Genomic DNA, 9,858 nt, shown 5'->3' with positions numbered 1-9,858 from the left:
CTTTACATATTAATAGTTACACAAAATTCATAATACGTTTGGGTGAAGTTAGTACAGTAACAAGAGATATATAACATCCAACTACCATTGATACAGTTTGGATTTTGGAAATTGAATTTTTATCCATACTCAGTTTATTGTCACAATAATTGGAACAATGTCCAGCAATGCATGATGGCCTTCATTATTTTTTCATATTACATTGAATACTATTACTGCAAATGGTTTAGACCTCAGACAACAGAAGACATAAGTTCAAAAGATTTAGCCACTTCTTCAACTTGTGGGACCTGAATTCCACTTTCAGTATTCTTAAGCTAGCTATGATGTCATGATTACTGAGAAAGACATTGAAACATGAGCCTAAAAAATAGTCTAAAATGTAGAAACTATAGTGTAAGGTATCAATCTTTAGTTTTCAAACTAGGATATAGAATCCCATGATGGTGATTGTCTTAATTGTGTTGAATTATGTTAGTGACATTGCCCAAAATTTATGCCATTTACAATGCTTCTACAATTACCCCACCAATCTATTTTCTACTTTTTGTTTTCATTTGATCTTGTTATTAGTGTTTCCTGAAGAATCAGGGAACTGTCATTTTCAGAATTTGTCTATCATGTGATTAATTTGAACAAATAATAGAGGCTCTTCATCCCTGAAGAGAAGGAAACATTTCTCCTTATGCTTCCATGACTAGAATGCATAATTAGTTATTACTTTGGTTAGCATTGTCGGTATGCTTTAATTGTAGGACTTTCCACATTTTGCTTCTGCTTCTTCTGCTACCAAACTCTCTTTAATTTTATTCTTCTTGTGACTGTACCTGAAAACTCAGAGATCTTCAGAATCAAAATGGGGTTACAGCTGATACTATTCCTGTTAATCAAGCTACATTTAGTTCTCTGTATTCCACAGCTTCATCAATATGCAGGTTTGTTCTGAATTAGTTTTACAATGGATATATATATATATGTATGATCTTCAATGAAAACTTCAAGATTAAACTTTATTCTTTTTCTGTAGCAACAAATCTGCACCATTCAAGGGTCAGAAGCCATTCAAGTATTGCATTGCCACCATCTGAGTCATCATATTCTAGAGTTCCTGCATCTATAGCACTTCCTCCTTCCAAGGCATCTTATGGAGTTCATGGAACTACTGCAGTTTCACCATCCAAGTCATTCTCCAAAGCTCCTACAAAGATGTGGATTCATGGTTATGTGGATTCTCCAATATCATCACATCATAAGCACCACAATTACAAAAGAAAGTTTAGAAACCAAACTCCTGAGCCAACCTACCCAAACAATCCTCATACTCATCAAGGTTTGACTAAAATTGTTGCACAACTTTCTTTCAGATTTGTTCATGTTGAAATGCCAAAATTACTTAAATTTTTTCCCCTGAAATTCCTTGAAAATGTAGGTACTTCAGTCTTCAAATCACAGCCTCATTTCTTTTCACCAAAAAGCTGGAATTCTGCTGCACCTGCACCATCACCATCACCATCAGTTTTATCAGAACACTTGAATGGTATAAAGTATAAAGTAAATCCCTCATTGTGTTCATTCTTTTTAGCTTTATGTTCTGATATTTTTTCTAACCTGATTGCAAATTAGATATGTTCTCACACCACCTCAATGTTTGTTACATGCTTTGTCCATGTCCATTATCAGTGCCCTCTCCCTCCCCAAGAATTTCACCTCTAGGTTCATCATTGAATAAGATAAAGACTCCACCACCAGCATATGCTTTGGTTCTTCCACCTCCACCACCTAATAAGGGTATTATTCTAAATCTTTTACAGAACTATAACTATTTACATTACTCATTGACACTACTAGTTCCTTCATTTTCAACAATTTAAACAAACTTACAAGATTTTATATTGATCCTATTCCTTTTAGATTGCATGATGGTGACTTGCTCAGAGCCATTGACAAATACACCTCCTGGATCTCCTTGTGGTTGTGTGTGGCCACTTCAAGTTAAACTCCACATCAGCATTGCAATATACAAGTTCTTCCCTTTGGTTTTCAAGCTAGCTGAGGAAATTGCAGCCAGTCTTTTGTTGAGTCGCAACCAGGTTCGCATTGTTGGAGCTAATGCAGCAAATCATCAACTAGAGAAAACCACTGTTCTCTTAAATTTGGTACCTCAAGGAGTTAAGTTTGATGATACAACAGCATTCTTGATATACAAGAAATTCTGGCACAAAGAAATTCTCACTGATGCTTCCCTTTTTGGTGCCTATGAAGTGCTCTATGTTCATTATCCAGGTTATGCCTTGATTCCAAGTTTCTTGGCTATCTACAAATCAAACTTATATTGTATATTTAGTTTCATTCATACTTTGGATAACACATGATGATGCAGGTCTTCCACCTTCTCCACCTTCAAGTCCTTTTGATGTTTCTGGTATAGTTGACCCAGATGCTGTTGGTAATGATGGGAATTTAATAAAGCCTTTAGGAGTTGATGTCTCTAATAAGAAGAAAAAAGAAGGGAATGGCGAAAGAACGGTTGGTATGCTCGTGTTGTCCTGTTTTGCAGCTTCTGTTCTGTTCATTGGAGTTACTTGGCTTTGTCTATTGAAATGCCACTGTCCAGCCCTTGAAACTGAACAAGCTACAGATGTTATAATTGCACCCTCTTTCAAAAATTCAGGTAAGTAATGGAACTTTCAACAAAAGACAAGTATAGAAAATGGTTATTATTTCATTTGTAAAATGTTTCTCCTTGAAGTTTTAAGTGCTGAAAAAATATGCTAATTTGCAATATGAATAAAGCAGGCATTGCCAGGTCATTGCCTTATGAGAACATGGTGAATTCTAGATCAACCTCAACCAATTCTGGAACAATAGCATATGCAGGATCAGCTAAGATATTCAGTTTGAATGAAATAGAGAAAGCAACAAATAGCTTCAGTTCTTCAAGAATATTAGGAGAAGGTGGCTTTGGCCTTGTTTACAAAGGAGGCCTACAAGATGGGAGGGATGTTGCAGTGAAAATTCTCAAAAGGGATGATCATCATGGCGGCCGCGAATTTTTGGCCGAAGTTGAGATGCTTAGCCGTCTGCACCATAGAAATTTAGTTAAATTGATAGGTATATGCATTGAGAAACAGAGTCGTTGCCTTGTCTATGAGCTTGTTCCTAATGGAAGTGTAGAATCCCACTTACATGGTAATTAAATCATAGTCCATCAATTTTGAAACTCAAACCATGATTTCTTCTCAGATACTGACCTTTGAATGCACAATTTGTTCACAGGTTCAGACAAGGAAACAGGTCCACTTGATTGGGATGCACGGATGAAGATTGCGCTTGGCGCTGCTCGAGGATTGGCTTATCTGCATGAAGATTCAAATCCATGTGTCATACATAGAGACTTCAAGTCCAGCAATATCTTGTTGGAACATGACTTCACACCCAAGGTATCAGATTTTGGATTGGCTAGAACAGCACTTGATGAGAGAAACAAGCACATTTCCACACATGTTATGGGCACATTTGGGTAATACTAATATGTGACATTCAAAGATGTTATAACATAATCATCTTCATTAAATTTCCTTAAGGTGAAACTGATTTTTCAGCTCATTGACATCTTGTTATGCAGGTATCTAGCTCCTGAATATGCAATGACAGGACATCTTCTTGTGAAAAGTGATGTTTACAGTTATGGAGTAGTCCTCCTAGAGCTCCTAACCGGGAGAAAGCCTGTGGACTGGTCGCGATCGCCTGGTCAAGAATACCTTGTTGCTTGGGTTCGTCCGCTTCTCACAAGTAAAGAAGGTTTGGAGATGATTATAGACCCGGATATAAAGCACAGCATTTCTCTTGACAGCATACTAAAAGTTGCAGCCATTGCATCCATGTGTGTGCAAGAAGAAGTCACTCAACGCCCTTTCATGGGTGAAGTTGTGCAGGCCTTGAAGTTGGTATGCAGTGAGTTTGAGGAGACAGACTATGCAATACAGGCAAGTTTTCAAGATGATGTACAAGGGAAGTTTTCCAAAAGTTCAGATGAGAGAGTGGATTTTTCAGTGTAAGAACTCCCTGAATGACTATCAAGCTAGTCAAGAGCCAGATAGATGCATCAACATAGAAGATGTTTAGTGCATCAGGGAAAAGAAGATGCATCTCTGGTAGAAAATGAGAAATCTTGCTAGAGGGACTATCAGTGAGCATGAATTTTTTTAACTAAAATATGGCCTTGATCCCATTAAATTTGTCACAGCCTCAATGCAAATTCTATTGACAATTTCATTGTTTGTTATGTTATATTCGGAAGTTGGTGTTTCAAACTTCAGGAGCAAAATGAATGAAGCTTGTATCCTTGTATGGAATTAATCTATTCATGTTGCTCTTTATGTCAATTTTTTCTTCTTATGTTGTTATTGTTAAAGTAGTTTAGAGAGTTTTTCATTTTCCACTGTCTTTGGAACTTACCAAGTTATCATGCAAATAAATAATGATGGCTATTACATATATGAACATAAGTACATAAACAGAAGTTTTTCTTCTTCAAAAAAAGTAAACTTCGTTGATTATTTAACAATCACTCTTCACTGACAATTGGTCAATTACAAGCAAAATACATTAATTTCCAGTCCTAAAACTAATACTTCTCTTCTTATCTTCATATGACACAATTTTCTTTTTCTCACTTTAATAGACACAATCTTCACATACAAGCACACACTTATATACCATCAAATTTCCCCAACCTGTCTTGTAAAATCTTCAGTCCCATGTACCTGTTACAAACATAAATAAAAATAGATTACTGACATGAAAAACAAAGGTGAAGTGTTATGGTCACTATGTATAGAATTGTACATACCTTCCCATCATCATCACAGTAGCTTGAGGATTAGTTCCTGGTGACTCTGGAAATACTGAGCCGTCGACGACGCGGAGTCTATCAACACCAAGAACCTTATAATCAGGATTGACTACCTTCCCTACATGGCAGCCACCATGGTAGTGCCAAATTGTGATCACAGTGTCTCTACAAAACTGCTCTAGTGACTGTGTGTCATTGACATGTTTTGGTATGAGGTTGACATTAGCCTTCACAGTGAGGTTAAGCAGTTTCTCTGTTGTCTGTCTATCACACATGGTAAAGTTTGTGAAGTGCTGAGATTGGACAACCTTGGTTGCCAAGCGAATCCCCTCGACGCAGCGATGAACATCATATGGGTGGCTGAAGTAGTTGAAGGTCACAGAAGGGTTGTCCTCCACATTGGTGTTAACTAACTTGAGCTCTCCTGTTGACCAAGGATTGGCAACTTTTGACAAAATGAAACCTCCCCTGAATGCCTCAACTGGTATATCTTTCTTGCTCTTCAAGTAAGCTTGAACAGCTTCTATTGATCTTTGTTTGGGGGGAATTGTGGAGAGTTGCCCAATCTGTATTAAGTTTTTTTCATGTTAAATGTTGTTTATAGTGTTTACATTATATTCCTTAGCATTATTTTGTATCTGCATTAAGTAGATTTAGTGAATATATTAGTTACCTCGGCTGAGACAATGCCATGATGGCAGTGAATGCTGTCATTGGATTGACCAAAACCACAGCTAGTTTCAATGTAGACACCCAAATTGGTGATACCAACAGTTTCAATGAGTGATTGTTTAACTGGTCTCTTAGAAGGGACAAAGATTGTGTTCATGGGGTTATCAGCCATGCCCTTCCCAACAAAATGGTTGTCAAGAACAACAGGGATGTTCAACTTCTGAAGATCTTCTTTTGGGCCAATTCCACTGAGCAATAGCATTTGAGGAGTCCCAATTGCACCACTAGACACAATCACTTCACTCTGCCCATCATTGTTTAGAATTGCATGATGCTGTTGCCCCTTTTCATCCTTGAAAATAACCCCCACAGCCTTAGGCCTTGTTCCTACAAGGACATCATTGCCATTTCATTCAATCATGTCATATACAATGGTACTATACTAGTAAAAGGCCTAAACTTCTGCATTGCCAAACTTTCAATTTGGTGGGGAGACAGTTCTCTTCAGGTGAAGTTAATAGTCAAGAATTATTAGATGATTTGATATGTTTGACGAAACTGTCATCTAACGTTTTTTATCTATCAACTTTCACCATTCAATTTAGACATATGTGGTTTCAATTTTCTCACCTCTTGTATCAAAAACAATCTTTTGAACAGTGGCATATACCAAAACAGTAAGTTTATCAGGGTTGCCGGTAGCAAGAAGTTCGGCGGCAGTGTGGCGGCGACCGAATCTGTCGAAGATTGTGCCACCAACCTTGGTTCCATATTTATGATCATAAGTGAATCCATTGAAAGGTGAGACACCAACATCTAGGAGGCTGTCTCTGGCTGCTCTCTGCCAAGCTGAAAATGTTGGACGATGAACAATCTGCTTCTCAACCCATGGATATGATTCATTTACCAGCTTAGAATCCCACCCCACCTTCTCTATGAATCTGCATTTTTATTGTTCAAATGTTAAAGACCTTCTTTGAGATAGAAGAGATCATTCTGTTATGTTCATATTTCCATCTGCATTAATTGTTTTAGGTAGCTTTCTAATTTAGCTAGATTTAAAATTCACATTTATACATTTAAAAAGTTTTATAAAGAGCAGAAGAAAGAAAAAGATATGTGAATTAATTGATTGGTACCTACCTACTTGTGATTCACATGCACATGATAAACCATATACAACCGGAAATCAAAGCATTACAACATTAGCCATTAATATAAGAATGTGATGAGTTTGATTCTTAGAATTAAGACCAAATTCTCACTTTGATAAAAATGGATTATGAGTAGTGCCATGGAATAAATAAAGTTAGGATTAAGAAGGACCACATATTTAGAGAGAGAGAGAGAGAGAGAGAGAGAGAGAGAGAGAGAGAGAGAGAGAGAGAGAGAGAGAGAGAGAGCATTAATTGATGAAAATGAAAATTGATAGAAACAGAGAGAGTATTACTACTACGTATGCATGTGTAGCAATAAATTTTTAATTAACTTTGTGAAGGTAAATTGATAGCCATAGGGGTCCCCCAAAAGTCTCTTCATGCTAATGCTAGACGCATTTCTTCATATATACATGGTCACACTACTTCTATTTTATAGGTGAGCGGTGTATAAATAGTACCATCAACTTACATCTAAATTCTCATTAAAAATTTGCCTTTGTAGTTGTGTGCATATGCCTAATTTCAAATCCCTTAACACAAACTATTTTGACAACTGAATAAATTAAAGAGATATAAAATTGAAGTAATAACAAACATTAACCACATTAACCCAAAACACCAAGCGCTTTATTATCTTAGTCATGATTATGTATGTAATCAAGACCACCAACTTATTATATTGTTCTATTTGAAAATTTCCCATTCTTTTATTTCACCATGCATATATAATATAATTATGCTCTATTTAAAAAAATATAAATGAGAAAAATGGTGCGCTTGATTTACCTTTCATTTTTAGTATTTTTATCTTAAAAACATTATAAAAAAAATAAAACCATAATTTTTTTCCTACAAAATTCTGAAAATGAAAAATACGAGAAAATAAAAACGCAAATTAAACCCACACTAAGAAATTACGAATAATATTCTCTATGTTTCAAAATATTTTTTCTAAAAGATAATTAATAGTGATATTGTACAAATTGATTAAAGCATCTTAAAATGATTAGAAATTAACGGTTTAAACTAAAAATGAAAAGACTTAGAAAGAAAAAATTAGGTGTTATGGTTGTATGTAATAATAATAAAGTAGTGGTACATAACTACATATACCTTGAACTGGCTCGAGTGTAGAAGCCAGCATTAATGGAGGAACCACCACCAAGAATCCTAGCCCTTGAATTCAGAACACCATCGGTTGAGATGAAGCATTGGGATGCTGAGGTTGGTGAGGTGTCCGCCAGTGTGATGTGGAAGTTCTCAAGAAACGACACATTAGGGTTCGTGAAAGGGACTCCCCCTCTCTCCAACACCAACACACTGAACTTCTCCGATAGCGTTGCTGCGAGAGGACACCCTGCCGTTCCTCCCCCCACTATTATGTAATCGTAGCCATTGCTGCTGCTGCTACTGCTTGATTCCGCCGGCGACGATGAGAATGAGCTCGCCTTCCTTATGAATTCATATCCATGGTTCCATTCCTTATCGTTACCTGTACAAATTAATCGACTAGTCAGCTCACTCGCCTGCTTAAATAAACGTAAGAGATTTAAATCTCAACTTACCTTTATCATTTATTCTAATAATAAATATATAAAAAAATACGGTGAAAATTCAGGTAAAGTCGACTTTACGTGAAGTTGATACCCGTTAGATGAAAATTTAGTCAACTCAGTCAAATCATCTAATGGCTATCAACTTTACATAAAATCGACTACATCTGAGTTTTTCACCGTTTATCTAAATTATCCATTAATATCGAAGAAGAGTTGTGTTGCATGTTAAACATGGAAGAAAAAGACACGATTATAGGAATTATATGCATCACCATGAACAAATTAAAGAAAAATGTAGATTGAATAATGTTTCTGTGTGTGATCTAGAAAATCAGATCAGATCATAAAAATAAGAATGGAACGTGAGAAATTAAAAGGATTTAGTTTATGAACCTTGAGAGAGAGGTAGAAAGTTGAAGAGACACAGTGGAAGGAGGAAGAAGAAGAGGAAAAATGATCTGACAGAAGCACTAAGTAGTAGTGAAGCCATTGAGCCTCTCAAGCTCAAGATCGATGCAACTTTCTGCTTCCTTCTTCAAACTCTATGTGTCTCTCTCTGGTTGGCCTTGTTTTCTGTGACTATATATATTATAAAAACTTTCAATTATTTATATACTTCCAGTAATGTGATGATAATAATTAATGAGATCGAAATTAAATGTGTCACCATCATTAGGGATCTCGATTTTCCTAACCCTACTTCTACATACATAACAACCTATCAATGATTATTACATCACATACATATGCTTATTATGTTTGACTTTGTTTCTAGTAATAATCCAAGTTGATTAGAGATAAAACAGTTAGTAATGTGAATTAACAAGATGCATTACTAGTACCTACATGACCGAATGAAAGAAGATTGCATTTAATAAGGATGAAAGGGTGACCGTTGGATTTGGCATTTTTGTGTTTGTGATGATCGATGATGGCATCTACCACTTTGATCATAGAAAGACAGCTCACGAGCAAGTAAGAGTAATAACGCTCTACATTTATTATGCCACCAAATCTATCAATGTTAATTATATATAAAGTACTTTCTTTACTTACTATATACTGTATATCTTTTCCTTTTTCTTTGCCTACATTTAAATCTAGCTATGTATATGTATATATATATGGCTTGTAAATTCTAGTAGCATCTTTTCCTCTTGTTGCTACATTTATATCCTGTAGTTAGTTAGGTCGCTTACTGTTTGAGCCTTTGAGGTGTATATATGTATGTATATTCTTTTCCCTCACTCAGGTCTCTAGGTCTCATATTTAACTTTATTTGGTGGATACAAAAAAAAAAAAAAAAAAAAAAGAAAAGAAAAGGGAGGAAGAGAGAGGAGAGGGGTCTTTGTTTGTAGTATCTATAAATTGTATTACACGTAATTCAATTGAAGTTAAATTATTAGTAGAATTTGATGAAATAATATTAGAATGAGGAAGTATATCGAGCCAATGGAATATCTATACAATGTGTACAATAGAAGTTTAAGGATGTTCGATTCAATAGAATATCAGATATTTATTATCTTTGGTACTCGAATGGTTATTTTGGATAATATGGGTATATTGTGTTTGAAAAATTAACAGTATTTTATCCTAAATATTCATTTTTAAT

General features: G+C 35.5%; 2 protein-coding genes across 6 annotated transcripts; one reads left to right on the top strand and one right to left on the bottom strand.

The window, feature by feature from the left end:
* The first annotated feature begins 303 nt into the window (after positions 1–303).
* On the top strand, positions 304–4,385 carry LOC107613771 (receptor-like serine/threonine-protein kinase ALE2). 5 transcript variants are annotated; one of them, XM_088497157.1, is made up of 10 exons: positions 304–401; positions 840–935; positions 1,028–1,330; positions 1,430–1,537; positions 1,681–1,788; positions 1,912–2,283; positions 2,381–2,671; positions 2,797–3,189; positions 3,277–3,520; positions 3,626–4,385. In XM_088497157.1, the coding sequence occupies exons 2-10, from the start codon at positions 857–859 to the stop codon at positions 4,056–4,058; spliced, it is 2,331 nt and encodes a 776-aa protein (XP_088353283.1). In that variant the 5' UTR covers positions 304–401; positions 840–856; the 3' UTR covers positions 4,059–4,385. The 5 variants fall into 5 exon arrangements, with proteins under 5 accessions (XP_088353283.1, XP_088353282.1, XP_088353280.1 ...); XM_088497158.1 differs by lacking the exon at positions 304–401 and adding an exon at positions 590–738; XM_088497155.1 differs by lacking the exon at positions 304–401 and adding an exon at positions 598–738 and having other exon boundaries at positions 2,794–3,189.
* An 83-nt stretch (positions 4,386–4,468) lies between these two features.
* HTH (Glucose-methanol-choline (GMC) oxidoreductase family protein) lies at positions 4,469–8,831 on the bottom strand. Its single transcript, XM_016316246.3, has 6 exons — positions 8,637–8,831; positions 7,801–8,179; positions 6,158–6,468; positions 5,529–5,914; positions 4,853–5,421; positions 4,469–4,766 (listed from the first exon to the last, which is right to left on the bottom strand). Exons 1-6 carry the CDS (start codon positions 8,731–8,733, stop codon positions 4,712–4,714), a joined length of 1,797 nt encoding a protein of 598 aa, XP_016171732.1. The 5' UTR covers positions 8,734–8,831; the 3' UTR covers positions 4,469–4,711.
* Between the last annotated feature and the right edge of the window lie 1,027 nt (positions 8,832–9,858).

The sequence above is a fragment of the Arachis ipaensis genome, chromosome B8 (assembly GCF_059453495.1).
Source record: "Arachis ipaensis isolate K30076 ecotype BB chromosome B8, ASM5945349v1, whole genome shotgun sequence".
Classification (NCBI taxonomy): domain Eukaryota; kingdom Viridiplantae; phylum Streptophyta; class Magnoliopsida; order Fabales; family Fabaceae; genus Arachis; species Arachis ipaensis.
Note: the sequence above shows the minus strand (reverse complement) of the source record. Positions and strands in the feature narration are given on the sequence as shown.

Coding starts and splice junctions, on each gene's coding strand:
- HTH (XM_016316246.3), bottom strand. CDS start 8,733: ATGGCTTCACTACTACTTAGTGCTTCTGTCAGATCATTTTTCCTCTTC. Junction 6,469..7,800: donor TACACTCGAGCCAGTTCAAG/GTATATGTAGTT, acceptor ATAAAAATGCAG/ATTCATAGAGAAGGTGGGGT. Junction 5,422..5,528: donor ATGGCATTGTCTCAGCCGAG/GTAACTAATATA, acceptor AACTTAATACAG/ATTGGGCAACTCTCCACAAT.
- LOC107613771 (XM_088497154.1), top strand. CDS start 857: ATGGGGTTACAGCTGATACTATTCCTGTTAATCAAGCTACATTTAGTT. Junction 1,331..1,429: donor CAATCCTCATACTCATCAAG/GTTTGACTAAAA, acceptor TTGAAAATGTAG/GTACTTCAGTCTTCAAATCA. Junction 2,672..2,793: donor ACCCTCTTTCAAAAATTCAG/GTAAGTAATGGA, acceptor ATATGAATAAAG/CAGGCATTGCCAGGTCATTG.